Source organism: Salvia miltiorrhiza, chromosome 3 (assembly GCF_028751815.1).
Source record: "Salvia miltiorrhiza cultivar Shanhuang (shh) chromosome 3, IMPLAD_Smil_shh, whole genome shotgun sequence".
Lineage (NCBI taxonomy): Eukaryota > Viridiplantae > Streptophyta > Magnoliopsida > Lamiales > Lamiaceae > Salvia > Salvia miltiorrhiza.
The window spans coordinates 9,677,890-9,704,073 of NC_080389.1; the positions used below are offsets into that span (position 1 = coordinate 9,677,890).

The 26,184-nt window shown below is 38.7% G+C and overlaps 2 protein-coding genes and 1 long non-coding RNA gene across 10 annotated transcripts in view; 1 reads left to right on the forward strand and 2 right to left on the reverse strand.

Annotated features, from left to right (window-relative positions):
* LOC131017443 (putative inactive disease susceptibility protein LOV1) overlaps nt 1-26,184 on the reverse strand; it is a 93,294-nt gene that overhangs the window by 14,785 nt on the left and 52,325 nt on the right. The gene's annotated exons all lie outside the window — the stretch shown is intronic.
* On the forward strand, nt 4,820-6,945 carry LOC131017453 (uncharacterized). Its single transcript, XR_009099618.1, has 3 exons — nt 4,820-5,310; nt 5,403-5,442; nt 6,879-6,945. It is a non-coding gene; the product is annotated as an uncharacterized LOC131017453 (long non-coding RNA).
* Nucleotides 10,611-11,702, reverse strand: LOC131018285 (uncharacterized). The gene has a single exon (XM_057947010.1). It carries the CDS (start codon nt 11,700-11,702, stop codon nt 10,611-10,613), a length of 1,092 nt encoding a protein of 363 aa, XP_057802993.1.

Here is a 26,184-nt window from a genome sequence, read left to right on the forward strand (position 1 = left end):
TAATCCTAGATTTGATTCCACTAATTTAGATATTCTCCTAAACTAATCCTAGATTTATTTCCACATTTATTTTATTTTTCGATTATTATGTTTTATTTTGCAAATTTTATGTTAATTTTATTTGTTTCTACTAATTTAGAAATTCCCTTCAAAATAATCCTAGATTTGTTTCATTTATATATATTTTTTCCAATATTAAAAAAAAAACATTTTGAAGATGATTTTATTTATAAAAAAAAAAACCGAAATGCAAGAAAAATGTGATTGGGGGAAATAATCCTAGATTTGTTTTCACTTACATATATACTAGAAATTCTGCACAGCGTAGGACGCGGTGTTTCCATAATTGCTCTGTGAATTATGGGACCAATAACAGCACTTGTCGAATCATTTTTAAGTGTAGACATATTATACTATGACTTGTAGGTCACAATTGTAATACATTTAATTAGGAGTATTTAATTTTTACAGCTAGGAGCAACAATCTACACAATACAATTTATATATAAACTATTTAAGTATCCTTTCAGACATTACGCGTTATATATACATATCGCATTAAACCAAAACTGTATCGAGGCATATGCAATGTACATACAAAAGGTAACCTCAAAATGCTAGTAGAATGTCACCGACACAGTGTAATAGAGCCAAAAGTCATAGCTAGAGAATTGTACAAAGTACATACAATTTGCTGGATATAAATTCTAGAAGATTTAAAAATATTGTCTATGTCTAACTATTACTTGATAGAGGCATATCCAAATGTGCATGGATCAACATCATCTAACATTACAAAATCAATATAATATTGTTAGATCAATCATTATTCTTATATTAGTTATACAATTTCTCCATTGCAATAATAAAGTAAAAAACTCACTACTCATGAAAAAAAATATTAAAAGTTTCACCAACATGTGTTCAAAGTGATAAGAAGAATCCTCATTTTCACTAAGCCATGATTATCATTTTATGGTAGAAAACATATCATGAAAATCTTTAGCAAAATGCACTAAATCTTATAATAATAATTGAATACCTGAATCTTCAGAAAGATCAAAGTGCACAACTTTTTTTCTTTTGCTAACAAATCTTCTTTTGATTTTCCCAATGTTACCTAATATAGTATATGAATTGAACCAGATTTCTTAGATGAATATATAAAATATGGAAATTAAATCTAGAAAATTTCTTATTGGGTGCGTGCATTTTTTCATCACATTCACTTTTGTTATTATATATGTAAAAAATCAAATACACATGTCTAACCTAGATTCTTTGAAAATAAATTTCTAAATTTTGGTGACACACCTCTTTCAGCCGATTCCACTACACAATCCAGACTATCATTTCTTGAATCTTCGGATAGAACAATAGAGCAAATTTTCTTTTTACCCCTGAAGATTTCTGTGATGGAGAAGCAATATAGTTATATTAAATGAATTTGCAATTAATATCAAGTATTTATTTATAACAGTGGATGTGATACTTGATATTGGTTTATCATCATCAGAAGAAAGGCTATCTTCAAATGAGCTTCCAATTGTATCTGTTGTTGCAAAATTATAGTAATTATTATATTTTCAAGCAAGAGTAGCATATCATAATCATTTTCACCTTTGATATGTTCAATATGGCTTTCTTGGGACATTTTCCCCTTGCCTTTAGCTTTGGCAACAACCTTTGCTCGAATGTCTTTATCATTATCTATATTAATTGCAGCAATCATCATTATAAAAAATCAAAATAATTTTTAACTTAATTTAACTAAAATGTTCAAATTTAATTACAACAAATATTAATTGGTTGCCATCACAAAATTAGTTGGAAATATTTCACCTAATGACTCAGGAAAAACCAATTGTCTCGTCGCACTTTTTAGCAGCCCTGAAGACATAAAATACTTAAATTATTATCATCTTAATTTAATAATACATAGAATAGAAGAAAAAATTATACAAACCTTGTTCGAGATGAACTTCAGGTTCAATGCTAATTTTCTCAGATGGTATTGCACCATCATCTTGTAAAATCTCAGCAGCATCCGCAGTGAAAGTACAAACATCTTTAAATATTCGACTTTTTATCTTTAAGAGTAAGACAATATTGCATAGGCGTTGCCTAAGAAAATTCAACTGCGTTATGGGTCCCTATAATTTTTAAAAGGGTATTATTCATTTTTGTAAATGTGATAATAATCGACCATTGTATAGTAGAATACTCACCAGATTTTGTTTTTTTATAAAACTCGGAAGGATCTAGGCCAAGAAGTTTTTGAGCTTCTTTCCCCAGAAAAGTGACTTCCACTTGTCCAGACGCATCAACGACCATGAGACTAAATCTGAAGCTGTGGTAAAATCAAGTGTTCTAATATACACACTTGTACAAATCTATATAAACTAAGAAAAAAGGTATTAATAGATTAGCACCTTCGATTTGCTATTCTCATGTTCTTGCATGGAGTTGAGTAACACATGAACTATGTACCATATGCTGCAACTGTCTTTATGGAACATATTGGACAACCAATGTAAAAGTAGTCTTGGTATTCATTTTCCAATTGCTTTAACTTTTACATTAAAGTATGTATTCTGGAAAAAAAATTAAAAAAATGTTAAATTCATGTTACTTGTACAAGTACAATATAAAGTAAGTCACCTCTTGATTCTGCAACATTTGTTCCACTTTAGTAATCTGTAGAGGTTGCTTGGGTAAGCGCAACACTTTCTTTTCAAAAAAACCACCACTTTGTATTAAGATGTTAATGGCCTCTTCATTCTCTTGCTTCCTGTCTTTGATAATTATAAGCAAGTTAGGAACAAAAATATTCACATGATAAGGTTCTTAATTGTTATACAAATTATACAATACCATCTCTCTAGTTCAATTAGCATCTCATTCTCAAACCCATCCAACACAATTAACTGAGCATTGGTGGTCAGACTCAATCCTGAACATTAAAGACAAACCATCAACGATTGTGCCTAACAATTTATGTATGTATAATTTATCTCACCATGTAAAATCATGCATACCGTAATATGGCACGACTGAAAAATTCAACAACAACAACAGTGTCCTATTCGAAATACGTCCAATTTAGCATAGATCTCATCGGATACAGAATCTTCCCAAAATGTCACCACAAACGATTCCAACCTACATTTCCATGTAATATATTACTATAAACTAAAATAAACATATGTAGATAAATACAAAAACATAAACTCATCGTGAATCTAAAACATACTCTGTATCAATAGCAGCATACTCACGAATGACTTTACCCTGTCCTTTGACTGTGACTACCCGAGGTTCATGGGTAGCAATAATGACACAAGCAGTATCTAAGTAAGAGAAGAAAATGATTAATTAACATTTAAGTAACAATAAAATAATCTCATTCTAAAATATAATAAGTACAATAATTTTTTTCCTTAACTTACACAAAATATTGCAAAAATAAATATAGAAATATCATTCACAATTCTTCAATAATTAAGTTGCTTAGCTTAACTGATCAATGTCTTTGTTGAGAGGAATTTGTGGAACTCGCACCTTGGAGTTGCTCTAAAACTTAGTCCACCAGAAGGTATCGAATCATTTGGTTCTTCATTCACCAAAGTATCTTTTCTGAACGTTCATGGCATGTCACAATTGGATTCCTGTATTGCTTTGGATCAGAAACATAAGCTCCTTTCACCATATAAACATTACCCTCTTGAAGCACATGTTTGAACCTATCTATATTATCATGGAAGATCACAACATCAAGAGTGTGGCCCTAAAAATTCAATCCACAAATTTTTGGGATCAGAAGGGAAATTAAAAACAAGTATAATCGCAAATAATTTTCGCAAAGCTGATGGCATTTCGGAAGTTGGAGCCCTAACATGATTCAGCAAAATCCTTAAATAAAAATGTTCCACTTCTGTAATATTGACGAAGACAAGTCTACCGATTGTCCCTAACCTAGAGCGCGGTGTCTACCTCCTAGTTTGTAAGCTCCATAAAAAATGTTCAACAAATTCCCGATACAATAAATTTAGTGCTGCAACTTCAACAAATTTATTCATCTAAAAAAACTCTATAAGTTGTGTCCTGTTAGCACGATCAGAATCTACAATTTTCGGAAGAGATTGGTTGGCCGCGAAGAAAACTTGTTGATACCTCGACAAATTAATGCACATGTAATTGGAAAACTGATGGATACATATCAAAAATATCAAATCCATAAATTCGACACATAGCTTCCGGAGCACAAAGCCACCGTGACTTTTGAAAATCAGAAATCTCATCTATTGGCTCTGTAGATTCAACATCAACAATATTGTATGCTATTTGATCATTACCTTTACACACATATTAATTTGTAAAGATACTTCACTGATCTAACATCCGTACAAAATTGGACATTAATATAGAAATCAAACTTTGCCAACAAATAATCATTATAAGGGACCACCCATCTGTTATCCAACCACTTATCACGCACCAAAACCTTTTTTCCATCATCTCTACCCTTGTAGTCGGGGTATGAGTCCAACCGATGTTCAGTGTTTAACTTAAACTCTTTAGGATAATAACTTTTGCATTTTTACCCCTTATCATGCATGCATTCTTTGGGCTGAGTTCACCACATGGCCCATGCATCATATGATTGATAACACAAGAATGTAGATGTGGAGTCAGGTCAAGATCTGGAATCTCAGCAGATACAAATCGATCATAGGCCTCAGTTGAAGTCACCTTATATCGTGGTTGTAATATTATCTGTAATACCCCGTTTCCCCGAGTTAAATTTAGAATTTATTTTTGAACTTAGATATTAAGTTGATTCACGCCGGATAAAAGAAAATGAATTTATTTTTAATTCCAACAAAAATGATTTACAAAAATATTTGTAAATTTAGTTATTGAATTTATATGCATTGCATATTTATTTAATTTAGCAATCTTTCACGAGCTATTTTTTTTCGAACCCTGAAGTATTATTACAGTCCCGGTATTTTATGTTCCTAATAGCCACCCTATATCATGATTATTTTTTTTCATACATGTCACAATCAAATCATATCTTAAATCATATCTTATCAAATTTTCCACTTTCTTTCCTCCCACCATACCCCCTTCTCCTACTAATCCGACAGCCAAATCTTAACAAATCCCACTTCAATTCCCACTTAACAAATCCCACTTTCACACTTTCAAATTCCCACCATTTCAGACTTGTCTGCAAAGCCATTTCCTCTTGGCAATTCCCACCATTTCAGACTCTCTCTTTGGCGTACAGAATCCAGCACACAAGTAAGATTTCTAAATCCGTTTCTTTACATTCGTCCCTATGAATAAGAGCCTTCATTTAAATGGTATTCATATCTATGAACCTTCTTTTCCAGCAAACAAACAGGATCAACACTCACTGAAATTTCTCACAAGGTAGCCATTTGATTTCTTTTACCTCTGCTCATAAATCGAACTTCAAGCTGCAAGCTTGTTCAAAGCTATATACAATTTGATATATACCCAGCAACGCATTTCAAGCATTTCATTAAAATGACATTCATAATCATAAGCATACAATCTGTATATATATATATATATATATATATATTCATACATCAGAGCATGATTTATAAAAGAAGAAGTAGAGGAGGACGACTTTTTGAAGCTTGGTTTCTCCATGTCTCAGTTCTTGCTTCTAGCTTGTTGAGTGAGTGTTGTGTTTCTTGCTGAGTCGAGTCAAGGAGAGGGTTGTGTTGAGCGAGAATCGAAGGCGGTGTCACCTGATCTACGGGCAACGGCTGCCGGAGACAGGAGAGAGAGAGAGGCGGAGGCAGCCTTGGAGGCTGTTTTTTGCCGGTTTCAGTAAGGTACGGTCGGCGGCAGCTTCATTTCTGTTCGTCGGACTGAGTTTGGAAAGGGAATGAGAGAGAGTGGTGTGTCGTGGAGGCGGTGGCCTTCATGGTTGCTCGCCGGGCTGATTCCATGAGATTTGAGAGAGAGACGATGGAGGTGGAGGGCTCAGCGGCGGTTGATGGCGGCAGCTCGTCGCTGCTGCGCCTCCGGTGAGCGTCCGCGGCGAGAGAGCAGTTGAGGGCGAGAGAGCAGTCGAGGGCGAGAGAGCAGTCGAGGGAGGTGAGGAAGAAAGAGAGAGTCAGGGGACGGCGGTCGGGTGGTGGAGTCGGCGCTGCTACCGCCGCCGAAAAAGAGCGAGAGATGAGGGAAGAGGGAGCCGAGAGAGGGAGCCGAGAGAGTTCTGCTGCCGAGTGTTTGGGCCGGGTATTAATTAGTTTTGGGCTGCATTTTTTTTATTTGCTTGGGCCGATTTTAATTTGAATGTTGGGCCTTTGTTTTAAATTTTAATGGGCCGATTTTTATGAGTTTTGGGCCGAGTCAGTTGGGCCGATTTTCTTTTTTTAAGCTGGGCCTTTGATTATTTTAAATCATGGGCTGCCCAAGTATTAATTTATTTGGATTTGTGCAGATTTTATTTAAAGGAGCTACACTATTATAATTAATTAGACTTATTAAGTTTAATTAATTATTTTCAAAGAGTAAATTTTTATAATAATATTAAATTATTATTATAAGCATATTTTAAGTAATTTCTTATTATATGCCAAGCATGACATGAATTTGCATTATATTTTTGCAATAAAAGTATTTAAGATTTAATTGGTTTTATTTATAATTCCAATTATTAAAAGATGAGTAAGAATATTGTTGGTGTTCTTAACTCAAGAGAAAATGTTTTCAATTATTTATTCATTAAATTTTGAAAACCCGGCTAAGTGAATCATAGAATATTAAGCATTTCACCATGACTTAAGATTAGAATTCAAGGAGACCTTTTGAGAATAGATTTCTTGTAGGCTTTGAGCATCAGGAGGATTAGCACTGCTATTCCGATTCAGAGATAAGGTTAAACGACAGGCTTTGTGTCACACCCCAATTCTTGAAGGAATAAACTATAATCGGGGTGCGATTAAAATCATAGAAATGAACAAGGGAAGGACCTTGTGAAATTCAAATAATAGGATAAGAAGTCGGGCAACGCCCTTTGAGTGAAGAAAGACATAAATCAACTGATAGTAATCAATTAATAACATTCTAAATCTTAGGATCACAAGTTTGGTTTCATGCTTCTGATAACCAATATTAAATAACATAGTGCTAGAGTTGAGAGTCTAAGCTCGATAAGAAACATAATTCAGAATTTAACATAAAAGTTTTTAAGATAGAGAAACATAAGACAAATAAGAGCTAATGCAACAGCGGAAGACAAAATACGGAGTTGAACCCTAGCCTCAGCTCTGCCCCGTCAGCACCAACCAATCAACCTGAAAACATTTGAAAGTAATTTTGGGCTAAGTACTAATGTACTTAGTGGGCTAGCATTTTTATAAACATTTCATAATCATAAGAGCAGTTTATCCAATTATACTTGACATGACTTAGAAGGTTTTAAATTGAAATAACTTCTAAGCATGTTAAAACATTTTATTATATTGCGCGCAATTGTCACACTCCCTTTCCATTACTCGCTGTGATCCCGGACCTTTTAGCCACCGACGGATCCATTACTCCTGCTTTACTTGAACTGAGGGCGTAACCCAGTCAAGTTCCCATTTGGGACCCAATGCTCCGGAACACATCCCGTCGAGCACCCTTATAACGCCTCATACATGATTAGTGCCCGATGGAGATCAACCCACCAGGTCAGCTAATAGGTGTACACAATTCTCAAATAACGTGTTAGGTCAAGAGAGAACCTCGATCGATTCATTGTTGCGAGCCTTAAACAGAGCAGAGTGCACAAAATATTTTATCGGATAAACAGTTTTTATTTCATTGAAACATTTAAGCTCAATAGCTAAACCATACATTTGGTAAATAAGCCCACCTGAATAGGCAAAGCCTGTCGTTTATTCTTAACTCTGAATTGGTATAGCAGTGCTAGTCCTCACGATCCACAAAGCCTACAAGAAATCTATAATCTTAATAGGTCTCCCGAATCTAATCTTAAGTCATAGTGAAGTGCTTATCATCCTATGATTCACTTAGCCGGGTTTTCATATTTTAATAATTAAATATTTAAGAAAATAAATTCTTGAGTCAAGGACACCAACAATATCCTTATTCGATTTTTAATAATAAAACCAATTTAATCATAAATGATTCTATGTAAAATGTTTGATGCAAAAATTAATTCATGCTTTAACTCACATAATTAAATAAATATATTTAACATATGCACATAATAAGAAAATACTATTATGCAAACTTTTTCAAAAATAATTAATTTAAACCCAAATTAAAGAATTAAATTGATAAATCAATTAAAGAAGTCTAACAATTAAATGGAAGCCCATGTTTTTGTTTTAAAATTCGCAGCCCAAAAATAAAATAAAAAAAAATGGCAGCCCAAGTTTAAATAAAATGAGTCCCAACCATTTAATTAAACACTGGCCCAACTGAAAGAAAAATCGGCCCAACAGCCCAACTCCATCCTAGCCCAAACCTAAGGCCCAACACTCCCTCCCCCCTTTCTTCTTCCCCCAGCCGCACAACACTCACACACACCCTGCAGAATCATTCTCGCTTTCTCTCTAGCGGCGCAACACACACTCACGCATACACAGACGCGGCGCGGCTTCTCCGGCGAAGCAGCGAACCAGCCGCCACCGCTCCTCCCTCTCTTCCACACCCCGGCACGCACAACATCACTCTCCCTCTCTCTCGCTGAATCAGTCCGGCGACTACAGCAGGAAAGCTGCCGCCGACCGCCCCCCTCTCTAAATCGGCGGCCGCAGCAGCTGACAAGGTCTACCGCCGCCGCCTGACGTCCCTCGAAACAGACCAGCGAACAACAGCAGACGAAGCCCACTGCCGCCGCCGAACGCCCTCTGAAACTTCCTCTCTGTCACTCCCCTCCGTCCGTCCTTGGCTGGGCAGCAGCGGCACCACCGCCGCCAAGCCCAGCCTCCCTCATCTCTCTCCGACGACGACGCAGCTACAGGCTGCGCCTCCGCCTCCGGTCTCGCCTTCTGTCAGACCGCAGAAATGGCCGCTGCTACCACCCATCTACCCCTTCATCCTGCTCAATTCCGGTCGACAGCAACTGCTCTTTGCAGCCACCGTCGCCGCCCAGACTCTACTCGACTCGAGGCAGCGGCCCGACTCAAGCATCGCAGTTTAAAAACAAGGAATAAAAATCAAAGTTTCAAACTCAACTTCTTTTCCTTTTATCTCAAACATGCATCATATATGTATGTATATATGCAGATATATATATAAAGCTTGTATCTTCAGTTATGGGGCTGCTACTCATGCTTGTTGGTTTGTTAAGTTGTAGAAGTAAAACAGCATACATAGATAGGATGCATCGTATTGCCATTTATGCAGAGGGAATAAGTTGGAGTTTAGAAGGTAAAACCTTGATTGAATGAATTCTGCTATATTATGTGGTGATCTTGTTTCTGTTTGAACTTCGTTGCTGGGGTGAGGAATTAGATGAATAAGGGGGATATTTAAGGGAGTAGGATGAACATGTTAAGTTAGGAAGCGTGGGTGAAGGAGTCAAAAATGGTAGGGAGCGTGCAAAAGAGTGGGCGCATGGTTGAGATGGGTGAAGGAGTCAAAATGGAGGTGCTGTACGCGCATGGTTGAGATGGGTGAAGGAGTCAAAATGGGGGTGTTGTACTTGGCAGCTATGGAGGTGGTGGGTTGGGTTTCTTTTTTTTTTTTTTTTTTTTTTTAGGAAAAATGACTTTTGGGCTTAATTATTAACAAGGAAGACTTAATTAAAACTAGGGCCCAAAATAATATTTGTCAAAGCCCAACACATTCAAAAATTAAAGCCTAATATAGACTTAAATTAAATCATGTACAAATAAATACTAATCATATAGAATAATCACATATTCATATAATTCAATTTATGAAATGCACAAAATTTCAAAAGACTAAATTTTTATAAAGGCTTCTGAAAATAAATTTTGTTGGAATTTAAAATATAAATCATTTTTCATTTTTTTCCGGCGTAAATCATCCTAATCTAAGTTTAAAATAAATTCTAAACTTAATATAAATAGGCGGGGTGTTACATTCCTCCCTCCTTATAAAAATTTCGTCCTCGAAATTGCATATCTGGGTCATCTAGTTTGGATACTAGACTTTCATTCCACTCAACTCTTGTGTGGCACTAAATCATATGCGGTCTTAGCTTTTCTAATAGTGTGACATTGTTCTTCGAACTAGAAAATTTTCCTCAAAATCTGGTACCTTATGGAAACTTGTCTCGTCCTTTCCTGAAGATTGAAGAGGGATCTTTCTCTTGTTTAAAAGTATCGTGGCTCTGACTTGAGTAAGTCAACCAATTCGAGGATTGCATCAAATTCTATCATAGGAATAACATGTAAGTATGTCTAAATGTTTCCGCGCCTATATCGAGCTCTGAGTTGGCGGTGACGTCCTTAGTAGCAGTCTTTCATCGTTAGTTGTACTAATTTCTAACGTTGTTACGGACGATTATAGCGTAAATTCTAATTTCTTACAAGCAACATATGAAATGGAAGAATAGGATACTCCAATATTGAATAGAGCTATAATCGACATGTCGAAAACATAATGGTACCTGCCAGGTTTCCGTGATCTCCCGCTGCTTGGTGTTGGTTAATGGCATAGGCCCTAGCGTATTGTGGTTGCCCCTGATTTCCTCTAGGACCTTGGTTTTGTCGCTGTTGGTTCCCGGGATTTTGTTGTTGGGGTGCTCCACCTCCCTTCTTTGGGCAATTCGAGACATAATGCCCGGCCTCTCCGCAGTTATAGCAGACGTTCATTCCTTTCAGACATTCTCCCGGATGGAGTTTTTGACATTTTGGGCAAGGAGTTTGAACCATTGCTTGAGGTTGTGGATTCTGATGTTGGTTCCGATTTTGATTCGCCACCCATGGTTTCTTCCCATTTCCAATGTTTCCACCAGTTCCTTCATTCCATTTTCGCTTTCCCTTACTACCATCTTGAGATGGTACAAATCCAGACTGTTCGGGGGATTTTCCTTTTTCCCTTGGCAACAATGACTCAATAGTGAGGGCTCTGCTCAATGTCTGCGCGTATGTGAGACCCCCTTGACTTGCTAGGGAAATCGCTATCTCGTGACGCAGTCCGTTTCTGAACTTCTCTACGCGTTTCTCATCACTGTCCACCAACGTCGGAGCATATCTTGATAGCTGATTGAAGGCCCTGTCGTACTCAGTCACAGTTCCCGTTTTCTGTCTCAGATTCCAAAACTCATTCTGTTTCTTCTGTCGGTAACATCCTGGTATATATTTCTCATACAATTCAGCCTTGAATTCTTCCCATGTGAAATTCTCCCACTGTTCGTCAGTCATAGTCCGCCTTACTGACTCCCACCAAAAGTCAGCTTCGTCCACCAACTGATAAGTTGCACATGCCACTTTCTCCTCATCATCACAACGGATGTAGTTGAAGATCCGTTCTATTGCCCTAACCCATTTCTCGGCATCCGCAGGTTCGCCCAATCCATCAAACGTTGGAGGTTTTTCCTTGCGAAACTTTTCCTCGGCTGTGCGATTTGGTGCTACTTGTGGAATAGGCTCTTCGGGTACAAATCCCCTACCGCGCCCACGGCCACGTCCGCGCCCTCTACCACGCCCTCTTGGTGCACCTTCCATTCTGATTGACGGACGAGAATCAACAGAAGAAAAGACCCATTCGGCATACATACATACATATATAGATATACATGAGATATATCACTTCTATGGTGTAACCATGTGAAAGACTAGTTCTATGTGGAAACTAATCTAAACTTAAATGGAATAACTTAAGTGAAACCTTAATCTCATGACATTTCTTCTACGTTATAACATATCTATGTTAAACGTTGCTATCTTATCATTTCTTACTTAAATCGATCAAGCGGAGCTTTCACGACTAACATTTCTAAAGTATCCTTGGGTAGTACTCAAACGGTTTGTAAGAGACTCATCATTCATATCGTACAGGCAGTGGACCTAACACGATAACAGAAAACTTTTCATTCATTTAATCATTTGTTTCTTTTGAAACTTTTAAACATATGGACAATAAATGCCCCTTTCATAAAATTTTTCTTAAGCCGGAAAGATTAATGGAATCTGACTCGACCATAAATTCATTGATTCGTTAAGGGCTCGGGTAGTCCCAAACACGACATACATACATACATTGGTTATATGAGTTAAAGGCTCAAAATAACAATATGAAAGGGGTAAGCAATTCATATAACATCATCCATTGAAAGCGCGCACTTCTTAAAAACTTTGAAAGCATTTAAAATCATTGAAATTTTTAAGTCGTACCTTTTGTTGCGGCAGTGTGACGGCGAGCTGAGGGTCAACAAATTTTCTTAGAAGCCTAGAGGTACTATTCTAGACTCGACATTAGAAGCTTACGATTATCAGAGACATGAAAGAAAACTTATGCTCTGATACCATTCTGTCACACCCCAATTCTTGAAGGAATAAACTATAATCGGGGTGCGATTAAAATCATAGAAATGAACAAGGGAAGGACCTTGTGAAATTCAAATAATAGGATAAGAAGTCGGGCAACGCCCTTTGAGTGAAGAAAGACATAAATCAACTGATAGTAATCAATTAATAACATTCTAAATCTTAGGATCACAAGTTTGGTTTCATGCTTCTGATAACCAATATTAAATAACATAGTGCTAGAGTTGAGAGTCTAAGCTCGATAAGAAACATAATTCAGAATTTAACATAAAAGTTTTTAAGATAGAGAAACATAAGACAAATAAGAGCTAATGCAACAGCGGAAGACAAAATACGGAGTTGAACCCTAGCCTCAGCTCTGCCCCGTCAGCACCAACCAATCAACCTGAAAACATTTGAAAGTAATTTTGGGCTAAGTACTAATGTACTTAGTGGGCTAGCATTTTTATAAACATTTCATAATCATAAGAGCAGTTTATCCAATTATACTTGACATGACTTAGAAGGTTTTAAATTGAAATAACTTCTAAGCATGTTAAAACATTTTATTATATTGCGCGCAATTGTCACACTCCCTTTCCGTTACTCGCTGTGATCCCGGACCTTTTAGCCACCGACGGATCCATTACTCCTGCTTTACTTGAACTGAGGGCGTAACCCAGTCAAGTTCCCATTTGGGACCCAATGCTCCGGAACACATCCCGTCGAGCACCCTTATAACGCCTCATACATGATTAGTGCCCGATGGAGATCAACCCACCAGGTCAGCTAATAGGTGTACACAATTCTCAAATAACGTGTTAGGTCAAGAGAGAACCTCGATCGATTCATTGTTGCGAGCCTTAAACAGAGCAGAGTGCACAAAATATTTTATCGGATAAACAGTTTTTATTTCATTGAAACATTTAAGCTCAATAGCTAAACCATACATTTGGTAAATAAGCCCACCTGAATAGGCAAAGCCTGTCGTTTATTCTTAACTCTGAATTGGTATAGCAGTGCTAGTCCTCACGATCCACAAAGCCTACAAGAAATCTATAATCTTAATAGGTCTCCCGAATCTAATCTTAAGTCATAGTGAAGTGCTTATCATCCTATGATTCACTTAGCCGGGTTTTCATATTTTAATAATTAAATATTTAAGAAAATAAATTCTTGAGTCAAGGACACCAACAATATCCTTATTCGATTTTTAATAATAAAACCAATTTAATCATAAATGATTCTATGTAAAATGTTTGATGCAAAAATTAATTCATGCTTTAACTCACATAATTAAATAAATATATTTAACATATGCACATAATAAGAAAATACTATTATGCAAACTTTTTCAAAAATAATTAATTTAAACCCAAATTAAAGAATTAAATTGATAAATCAATTAAAGAAGTCTAACAATTAAATGGAAGCCCATGTTTTTGTTTTAAAATTCGCAGCCCAAAAATAAAATAAAAAAAAATGGCAGCCCAAGTTTAAATAAAATGAGTCCCAACCATTTAATTAAACACTGGCCCAACTGAAAGAAAAATCGGCCCAACAGCCCAACTCCATCCTAGCCCAAACCTAAGGCCCAACACTCCCTCCCCCCTTTCTTCTTCCCCCAGCCGCACAACACTCACACACACCCTGCAGAATCATTCTCGCTTTCTCTCTAGCGGCGCAACACACACTCACGCATACACAGACGCGGCGCGGCTTCTCCGGCGAAGCAGCGAACCAGCCGCCACCGCTCCTCCCTCTCTTCCACACCCCGGCACGCACAACATCACTCTCCCTCTCTCTCGCTGAATCAGTCCGGCGACTACAGCAGGAAAGCTGCCGCCGACCGCCCCCCTCTCTAAATCGGCGGCCGCAGCAGCTGACAAGGTCTACCGCCGCCGCCTGACGTCCCTCGAAACAGACCAGCGAACAACAGCAGACGAAGCCCACTGCCGCCGCCGAACGCCCTCTGAAACTTCCTCTCTGTCACTCCCCTCCGTCCGTCCTTGGCTGGGCAGCAGCGGCACCACCGCCGCCAAGCCCAGCCTCCCTCATCTCTCTCCGACGACGACGCAGCTACAGGCTGCGCCTCCGCCTCCGGTCTCGCCTTCTGTCAGACCGCAGAAATGGCCGCTGCTACCACCCATCTACCCCTTCATCCTGCTCAATTCCGGTCGACAGCAACTGCTCTTTGCAGCCACCGTCGCCGCCCAGACTCTACTCGACTCGAGGCAGCGGCCCGACTCAAGCATCGCAGTTTAAAAACAAGGAATAAAAATCAAAGTTTCAAACTCAACTTCTTTTCCTTTTATCTCAAACATGCATCATATATGTATGTATATATGCAGATATATATATAAAGCTTGTATCTTCAGTTATGGGGCTGCTACTCATGCTTGTTGGTTTGTTAAGTTGTAGAAGTAAAACAGCATACATAGATAGGATGCATCGTATTGCCATTTATGCAGAGGGAATAAGTTGGAGTTTAGAAGGTAAAACCTTGATTGAATGAATTCTGCTATATTATGTGGTGATCTTGTTTCTGTTTGAACTTCGTTGCTGGGGTGAGGAATTAGATGAATAAGGGGGATATTTAAGGGAGTAGGATGAACATGTTAAGTTAGGAAGCGTGGGTGAAGGAGTCAAAAATGGTAGGGAGCGTGCAAAAGAGTGGGCGCATGGTTGAGATGGGTGAAGGAGTCAAAATGGAGGTGCTGTACGCGCATGGTTGAGATGGGTGAAGGAGTCAAAATGGGGGTGTTGTACTTGGCAGCTATGGAGGTGGTGGGTTGGGTTTCTTTTTTTTTTTTTTTTTTTTTAGGAAAAATGACTTTTGGGCTTAATTATTAACAAGGAAGACTTAATTAAAACTAGGGCCCAAAATAATATTTGTCAAAGCCCAACACATTCAAAAATTAAAGCCTAATATAGACTTAAATTAAATCATGTACAAATAAATACTAATCATATAGAATAATCACATATTCATATAATTCAATTTATGAAATGCACAAAATTTCAAAAGACTAAATTTTTATAAAGGCTTCTGAAAATAAATTTTGTTGGAATTTAAAATATAAATCATTTTTCATTTTTTTCCGGCGTAAATCATCCTAATCTAAGTTTAAAATAAATTCTAAACTTAATATAAATAGGCGGGGTGTTACACTTTGCCTAGAGAGGTGGGCTTATTTTTCAAATGTATGATTTAGCTATTGAGCTTAAATATTCGTGAAATATAAACTGTTTATCCAATAAAATATTTTTGTGCACTCTACCATGTTTAATGCTCGTACAGTTAATCAATTGAGGTTCTCTTATGACCTAACACGTTGTTTGAGAATTGTGTACACTTGTTAGCTGACTCGGTGGGTTGATCTCCATCGGGCACTAACCAGAGGCGTTATAAGGGTGCTCGACGGGATGTGTTCCGGAGCATAGAAATGATAGGCCTGTCTGGATTAATTTCCGAGGTTTATTATACTTGGCTGGGTTACGCCCTCAGTTCAAGTCAGCGGGAGACAGAGATCCGTCGGTGGCTAGAGGTCCGGGATCACAGCGAGTAACAGAATGGAGTGTGCAAACGCGCGCAAAATAATTAAGTATATATATATATATATATGAAAATGTTTTAACATGCATAGAAGTTATTTCTCTTTAAAACCTTCTATGTCATGTCAGTAAGATTGGATAAACTGTTCTTCAGATTATGAAATGCTTTAAAAGTTGCAGCCCACTAAGTACATTAGTACTTAGCCCAAAATTACTTTCAAATATTTTCAGGTTAATGGCTGGTGATGACGGGGCAGAGCTGAGGCTAGGGTTCAACTTAAGACTTTTATGTTAAATTCTGAATTATGTTTTTATTGAGCTTAAACTCTCAACTTCTAGCTCTATGTTATTTAACGTTGGTTATCGGAAGCATGAAACCGAACTTGTGATCCTAAGGCTTAGAATGTTGTTGATTGATTAGTATCACTTGATTTCTATCTTTCTTCATTCAAAGGGCATTGCCCAACCTTTTTATTCTATTATCTGAATTTCACAAGGTTCTTCCCTTGATTATTTCTATGATTTTAGTCGTACCTCGATTATAATTTATTCCTTCAAGAATTGGGGTGTGACAGAATGGTATCAAAGCATGAGTTTTCTTTCATGTTTCTGATAACCATAAGCTTTTAAATGTCGAGTCTAGAATAGTACCTCTAGACTTCTAAGAAAGTTGTTGAACCTCAGCTCGCCGTCACACTGCCGCAAGAAAAAGGTACAATTTAAAAGTTTCAAAGTTATTAAATGTTTTAGAATGTTCAAGAAGTGCGCGCTTCAGTAAATGATGCTATGTGAATTGCTTAACGCTTTCCATATGCTATAAGTTATGAATTGCTAATCGCTTTCATATTGTTATTTTGAGTCTTCGACTCATATAACCAGTTAAGTATCGTGTTTGGGACAACCCGAGCCCTTAACGATAAGATGAGGTAAAGTCGTGTTTAGGACTATCGAGCCTTTCACGAATACCAGATGTTTGGTCGAGTTAGATTCTTTGAATCTTTCCGGCAATAGAAAAGCTTCATGTAACATTTAATGTTCACATGTTTCAGGTTTCAAAGAGAATGAACGAATGAGAAAGTTATGTTATCATTTTAGGTTCACTGCTTATACGATCAGAATAATAAGAACTCTTACAACTGTTTGAGTACCACCCAAGAATGCCTTGGGAATGTTAGTCGTGATAGCTCCGCTTGATCGATTTAAGTAAGGACTGGTAAGATAGAAACGTTTAACATAGATATGTTATAACGTAGCAGAAATGAGATAAGATTAAGGATTCACTTGAGTATTCCACCAAGATAGATCAGTTTCCACATAGAGTTGGCCTTTCATAGGGTTACACTATAGAAGCAATATACTTTAAGTATATGTATGTATGTATATATATATGTATGCATGCATACAGAATGAGTTTCACTTTTGTGTTATTTTCGTTCGTAAACCAGAATGGAAGATGCACCAAGAGGACACGGTAGGGGACGAGGACGTGGTCGTGGTCGTGGTCGCGGACGTGGCAGGGGATTCATCCCTGAAGAGCCAATCCAACAAGTAGCACCAAATCGTACTGCTGAAGAGAAGTTTCGCAAGGAAAAACCTCCAACATTTGACGGGCTGGGCGATCCAACAGACGCCGAAAAGTGGGTTAGGGCCATAGAGCGTATCTTTAACTACATCCGTTGCGATGACGAAGACAAAGTAACTTGTGCAACCTACCAACTGGTGGACGAAGCCGACTTCTGGTGGGAATCGGTGAGGCGCACAATGACTGAGGAACAGTGGGAAAATTTCACTTGGGAAGATTTCAAGACTGAATTATACGAGAAATACATACCGGGATGCTATAGACAGAAGAAGCAGAATGAGTTCTGGAATCTGAAGCAGAGGGCTGGGACAGTTACTGAGTACGATAGAGCCTTCAATCAGCTATCAAGATATGCTCCGACGCTGGTGGACACTGATGAGAAGCGTGCAGAAAAATTCAGGAATGGACTGCGCCACGAGATATCAATCTCCCTAGCAAGCCAGGGAGGTCTCACTTATGCACAAACTTTGAGCAGGGCTCTTACCATTGAGTCATTGCTACCAAAGGAAAAAGGGAAAGCTCCGGGACAGTCTGGATTTGTACCACCTCAAGATGGTGGTAAAGGAAAAAGAAAGTGGAACGAGGGAACTGGAGGAAACCCTGGAAATGGAAATGGGAAGAAACCATGGGTTGCTAACCAAAATCAGAATCAGCGTCAGAACCAACAGCCGCAAGCAATAGGACGACCACTCTGCCCAAAGTGTCAGCGACCTCATTCAGGGGAATGCCTGAAAGGAATGAATATATGCTATAGATGTGGGGAAACTGGGCACTATGCTTCAGTATGTCCGAAGAAGAACGGAGGAGCACCTCAACAGCAAAACCCCAGAAATCAACAGCGACAAAATCAGGGTCCTGGAGGACAACGGGGACAGCCACAGAATGCTAGGGCCTATGCCCTTAACCAAAAACAAGCAGCGGGAAACCAAGGAAACTTGGCAGGTATGATTAATGTTTTTGACGTGCCGATTATAGCTTTGTTTGATACTGGAGCGTCCCACTCTTTCATTTCACATGCTGCTTGTAAGAGATTAGAATTGACTCCACAATTGGCTGAGACAACTTTAGAAGTTAGCACCCCTGGTGGTGGAAGATTGGCTGCTAAGGACATTATCTCGAACTTAGAGCTGAACATAGGTGCTGAAACATTTAAGGCAGATTTGTATGTCATCACTATGATAGAGTTTGACATAATCCTAGGGATGGACTGGCTTACTCAAGTCGGTGCCACGATACTGTGTAGCGAGAGAAAGATCTCTTTCCAATCCGCTGGAAAGGAGAAGGCAAGTTTTCATGGCATAAGAATGGGAGGAAGAGTACCAGTGATTTTGGCGATGAAGGCCACAAAGATAATGAGAACGGGAGAATGTCAGGCTTTTCTGGTCAGTTTGACAGGAGAACATGAAGTAAAGAAAACGATCGAAGAAGTTCCAGTGGTGCGAGAATTCAAAGATGTTTTTCCCGAAGAATTACCCGGTATGCCACCGAACAGACAACTAGAATTCACGATTGATCTAGAACCCGGGGCAGCACCAGTGTCAAAGGCACCATACAGAATGGCCCCGCCAGAGTTACAAGAATTGAAAGTGCAACTACAAGAACTATTGGATCTAGGTTTCATACAGCCTAGCGTATCACCGTGGGGAGCACCGGTCTTATTCGTCAAGAAGAAAAATGGTTCATTAAGGATGTGTATCGATTATAGAGAATTGAACAAGCTCACGATAAAGAATAGATATCCTCTTCCAAGGATAGACGACTTGTTTGATCAGTTGAAAGGAGCCGGTGTGTTTTCCAAGATTGATCTAAGATCTGGTTACCATCAACTTAAGATGAAAAGAGAAGACATTCCAAAGACAGCATTTCGAACGCGTTACGGACATTACGAGTTCACAGTGATGCCCTTTGGATTAACGAATGCCCCAGCCGTTTTCATGGATTTGATGAACCGAGTGTTCCATCAATATCTCGATAGTTTTGTCTTAGTGTTTATTGACGACATTCTCATCTACTCTAAGACTGAAGAACAACACGAGGAGCACTTGCGCATCGTACTCGAACCCCTGCGTAATGAGAAATTGTTTGCTAAATTCAGCAAATGCGAGTTTTGGTTGAGAGAAGTGATGTTTCTCGGTCACATCGTGTCGACTGAAGGAATCAAAGTAGACCCCGCCAAGGTCGAAGCAGTCAAAGAATGGAAGGCACCATCAAATGTCAATGAGATCAGGAGTTTCCTCGGTCTAGCAGGATACTACAGAAGATTCATCGAAGGATTCTCAAAATTGGCTAGGCCAATGACTCAACTTTTGAAAAAGGGGACTAAATACGTTTGGTCTGAAGCGTGCGAACAAAGTTTTAAGGAGCTTAAGACTAGGCTGACTACTGCACCAGTGTTAGCAATACCAGAAGAGAATGAAGAATTCGTGGTGTATACCGATGCCTCGAAACTAGGATTGGGTTGCGTGTTGATGCAAAATCAGAAAGTGATAGCATACGCGTCTCGTCAATTGAAGCCCCATGAGCTGAAGTACCCGACTCATGATTTAGAACTAGCAGCCGTCGTGCACGCGCTGAAAATTTGGAGACACTATCTCTATGGAGTTAAGTGTGAGATCTTTACAGATCATAAGAGTTTGAAATACTTCTTCGAGCAAAAGGATTTGAACATGAGACAACGAAGATGGCTCGAATTAGTAAAGGATTACGATTGCACCATCAGTTATCATCCAGGAAAAGCGAATGTAGTAGCTGACGCCCTAAGTCGAAAGACGAAGGCTAAGCTAGGGTATTTCATCACCCAGCAGAAGGAACTGATTCGTGAATTCGCCTCACTCAGTTTGGAAATTGTTCATCCTCCAGACACAGTATCGGGTTGTGTTGCTGCATTGATAGCTAAACCTGATTTGAGGGAAATAATTGTGCAAGCACAAAGAGAAGATTGGTTCTTGGAGAAGATGCGTCTAGCTGCAAGAACGAATGAAACGAAAGGATTCACTGAAGCAAAGGATAATGCACTTATGGTTGGTGAAAGATTGTGTGTGCCACACAAAGAAGAATTAAAGAATGAGATTATGAGCGAGGCTCATGATACTTCTTACACTGCACATCCAGGCAGCACAAAGATGTACCAAGATTTGAAGAAAATTTTCTGGTGGAAAGGAATGAAAAGAGATGTAGCGTTGTTTGTAGAGCGATGTCTCGCTTGTCAACAAGTGAAGGCCGTGCATCAGAGGCCGTATGGAATGCTGCAACCACTACCTATCCCTGAATGGAAGTGGGAGCACATTAACATGGACTTCGTAGTGAGCCTACCGAGGTCAGCACGTGGAAACACTGCTATTTGGGTCATAGTGGACCGATTATCAAAGTCAGCGCACTTTCTGCCAATTCAAATGACTTTTGGATTGGAGAAACTTGCAAAGTTATATGTCAGAGAGATAGTACGCCTTCATGGTGTACCTGTATCTATCACATCAGATCGTGACACCAGATTCACATCGCGTTTCTGGAAAAGTTTACAAGAAGCAATGGGCACTCAGCTGAATTTCAGCACAGCGTACCACCCTCAGACTGACGGGCAGTCAGAAAGAACGATTCAGATTCTAGAAGATATGCTGCGAACGATCGTCACAGACAAAGGTGGAAGTTGGGAGGATTTGCTACCTCTTGTAGAATTTGCTTATAACAACAGTTATCAAGAAACAATTGGAATGGCTCCATATGAGGCTTTGTATGGCCGAAAATGTCGATCGCCACTTTACTGGGATGAAGTGGGCGAGAGAAAGTTGTTAGGTCCTGAACTGGTCCAACAGATGGTTGAGAAGGTCGACCACATCAAGCAAAGAATCAAAGAAGCTCAAGATAGACAAAAGTCTTATGCCGATAAACGCCGATCGGAGTTAGAATTCAATGTTGGGGATCGAGTATTCCTCAAAGTTTCTCCCTCAAAGGGAGTTATACGTTTCGGAAAGAGGGGCAAGTTACGACCCCGTTTTATAGGACCTTTTGAGATCCTAGATAAGATAGGCCTTGTAGCCTATAGGTTGGCATTGCCGCCCAGTATTGGAGACGTACACAATGTGTTTCATGTCTCTCAGTTAAGAAAGTATGTGTTTGATCCAAAACATGTGATTAAGCATGATGAAGTGGTCCTAGCCCAGGACTTAAGTTATGAAGAGAAACCAGTCCAGATACTTGATCGCAAGGTTCAAGTTTTACGTAACAAGAACATCGTTCTCGTTAAAGTAAAGTGGAACCATCACGGGATGGAAGAGGCCACATGGGAACTTGAAGATTCAATGAAAGTCAAGTATCCCCAGCTAGATTATCAAGGTATGTAATTTCGGGGACGAAATTTTTTTTAAGGAGGGAGGGATGTAATACCCCGTTTCCCCGAGTTAAATTTAGAATTTATTTTTGAACTTAGATATTAAGTTGATTCACGCCGGATAAAAGAAAATGAATTTATTTTTAATTCCAACAAAAATGATTTACAAAAATATTTGTAAATTTAGTTATTGAATTTATATGCATTGCATATTTATTTAATTTAGCAATCTTTCACGAGCTATTTTTTTTCGAACCCTGAAGTATTATTACAGTCCCGGTATTTTATGTTCCTAATAGCCACCCTATATCATGATTATTTTTTTTCATACATGTCACAATCAAATCATATCTTAAATCATATCTTATCAAATTTTCCACTTTCTTTCCTCCCACCATACCCCCTTCTCCTACTAATCCGACAGCCAAATCTTAACAAATCCCACTTCAATTCCCACTTAACAAATCCCACTTTCACACTTTCAAATTCCCACCATTTCAGACTTGTCTGCAAAGCCATTTCCTCTTGGCAATTCCCACCATTTCAGACTCTCTCTTTGGCGTACAGAATCCAGCACACAAGTAAGATTTCTAAATCAGTTTCTTTACATTCGTCCCTATGAATAAGAGCCTTCATTTAAATGGTATTCATATCTATGAACCTTCTTTTCCAGCAAACAAACAGGATCAACACTCACTGAAATTTCTCACAAGGTAGCCATTTGATTTCTTTTACCTCTGCTCATAAATCGAACTTCAAGCTGCAAGCTTGTTCAAAGCTATATACAATTTGATATATACCCAGCAACGCATTTCAAGCATTTCATTAAAATGACATTCATAATCATAAGCATACAATCTGTATATATATATATATTCATACATCAGAGCATGATTTATAAAAGAAGAAATAGAGGAGGACGACTTTTTGAAGCTTGGTTTCTCCATGTCTCAGTTCTTGCTTCTAGCTTGTTGAGTGAGTGTTGTGTTTCTTGCTGAGTCGAGTCAAGGAGAGGGTTGTGTTGAGCGAGAATCGAAGGCGGTGTCACCTGATCTACGGGCGACGGCTGCCGGAGACAGGAGAGAGAGAGAGGCGGAGGCAGCCTTGGAGGCTGTTTTTTGCCGGTTTCAGTAAGGTACGGTCGGCGGCAGCTTCATTTCTGTTCGTCGGACTGAGTTTGGAAAGGGAATGAGAGAGAGTGGTGTGTCGTGGAGGCGGTGGCCTTCATGGTTGCTCGCCGGGCTGATTCCATGAGATTTGAGAGAGAGACGATGGAGGTGGAGGGCTCAGCGGCGGTTGATGGCGGCAGCTCGTCGCTGCTGCGCCTCCGGTGAGCGTCCGCGGCGAGAGAGCAGTTGAGGGCGAGAGAGCAGTCGAGGGCGAGAGAGCAGTCGAGGGAGGTGAGGAAGAAAGAGAGAGTCAGGGGACGGCGGTCGGGTGGTGGAGTCGGCGCTGCTACCGCCGCCGAAAAAGAGCGAGAGATGAGGGAAGAGGGAGCCGAGAGAGGGAGCCGAGAGAGTTCTGCTGCTGAGTGTTTGGGCCGGGTATTAATTAGTTTTGGGCTGCATTTTTTTTATTTGCTTGGGCCGATTTTAATTTGAATGTTGGGCCTTTGATTTAAATTTTAATGGGCCGATTTTTATGAGTTTTGGGCCGAGTCAGTTGGGCCGATTTTCTTTTTTTAAGCTGGGCCTTTGATTATTTTAAATCATGGGCTGCCCAAGTATTAATTTATTTGGATTTGTGCAGATTTTATTTAAAGGAGCTACACTATTATAATTAATTAGACTTATTAAGTTTAATTAATTATTTTCAAAGAGTAAATTTTTATAATAATATTAAATTATTATTATAAGCATATTTTAAGTAATTTCTTATTATATGCCAAGCATGACATGAATTTGCATTATATTTTTGCAATAAAAGTATTTAAGATTTAATTGGTTTTATTTATAATTCCAATTATTAAAAGATGAGTAAGAATATTGTTGGTGTTCTTAACTCAAGAGAAAATGTTTTCAATTATTTATTCATTAAATTTTGAAAACCCGGCTAAGTGAATCATAGAATATTAAGCATTTCACCATGACTTAAGATTAGAATTCAAGGAGACCTTTTGAGAATAGATTTCTTGTAGGCTTTGAGCATCAGGAGGATTAGCACTGCTATTCCGATTCAGAGATAAGGTTAAACGACAGGCTTTGCCTAGAGAGGTGGGCTTATTTTTCAAATGTATGATTTAGCTATTGAGCTTAAATATTCGTGAAATATAAACTGTTTATCCAATAAAATATTTTTGTGCACTCTACCATGTTTAATGCTCGTACAGTTAATCAATTGAGGTTCTCTTATGACCTAACACGTTGTTTGAGAATTGTGTACACTTGTTAGCTGACTCGGTGGGTTGATCTCCATCGGGCACTAACCAGAGGCGTTATAAGGGTGCTCGACGGGATGTGTTCCGGAGCATAGAAATGATAGGCCTGTCTGGATTAATTTCCGAGGTTTATTATACTTGGCTGGGTTACGCCCTCAGTTCAAGTCAGCGGGAGACAGAGATCCGTCGGTGGCTAGAGGTCCGGGATCACAGCGAGTAACAGAATGGAGTGTGCAAACGCGCGCAAAATAATTAAGTATATATATATATATATGAAAATGTTTTAACATGCATAGAAGTTATTTCTCTTTAAAACCTTCTATGTCATGTCAGTAAGATTGGATAAACTGTTCTTCAGATTATGAAATGCTTTAAAAGTTGCAGCCCACTAAGTACATTAGTACTTAGCCCAAAATTACTTTCAAATATTTTCAGGTTAATGGCTGGTGATGACGGGGCAGAGCTGAGGCTAGGGTTCAACTTAAGACTTTTATGTTAAATTCTGAATTATGTTTTTATTGAGCTTAAACTCTCAACTTCTAGCTCTATGTTATTTAACGTTGGTTATCGGAAGCATGAAACCGAACTTGTGATCCTAAGGCTTAGAATGTTGTTGATTGATTAGTATCACTTGATTTCTATCTTTCTTCATTCAAAGGGCATTGCCCAACCTTTTTATTCTATTATCTGAATTTCACAAGGTTCTTCCCTTGATTATTTCTATGATTTTAGTCGTACCTCGATTATAATTTATTCCTTCAAGAATTGGGGTGTGACAGAATGGTATCAAAGCATGAGTTTTCTTTCATGTTTCTGATAACCATAAGCTTTTAAATGTCGAGTCTAGAATAGTACCTCTAGACTTCTAAGAAAGTTGTTGAACCTCAGCTCGCCGTCACACTGCCGCAAGAAAAAGGTACAATTTAAAAGTTTCAAAGTTATTAAATGTTTTAGAATGTTCAAGAAGTGCGCGCTTCAGTAAATGATGCTATGTGAATTGCTTAACGCTTTCCATATGCTATAAGTTATGAATTGCTAATCGCTTTCATATTGTTATTTTGAGTCTTCGACTCATATAACCAGTTAAGTATCGTGTTTGGGACAACCCGAGCCCTTAACGATAAGATGAGGTAAAGTCGTGTTTAGGACTATCGAGCCTTTCACGAATACCAGATGTTTGGTCGAGTTAGATTCTTTGAATCTTTCCGGCAATAGAAAAGCTTCATGTAACATTTAATGTTCACATGTTTCAGGTTTCAAAGAGAATGAACGAATGAGAAAGTTATGTTATCATTTTAGGTTCACTGCTTATACGATCAGAATAATAAGAACTCTTACAACTGTTTGAGTACCACCCAAGAATGCCTTGGGAATGTTAGTCGTGATAGCTCCGCTTGATCGATTTAAGTAAGGACTGGTAAGATAGAAACGTTTAACATAGATATGTTATAACGTAGCAGAAATGAGATAAGATTAAGGATTCACTTGAGTATTCCACCAAGATAGATCAGTTTCCACATAGAGTTGGCCTTTCATAGGGTTACACTATAGAAGCAATATACTTTAAGTATATGTATGTATGTATATATATATGTATGCATGCATACAGAATGAGTTTCACTTTTGTGTTATTTTCGTTCGTAAACCAGAATGGAAGATGCACCAAGAGGACACGGTAGGGGACGAGGACGTGGTCGTGGTCGTGGTCGCGGACGTGGCAGGGGATTCATCCCTGAAGAGCCAATCCAACAAGTAGCACCAAATCGTACTGCTGAAGAGAAGTTTCGCAAGGAAAAACCTCCAACATTTGACGGGCTGGGCGATCCAACAGACGCCGAAA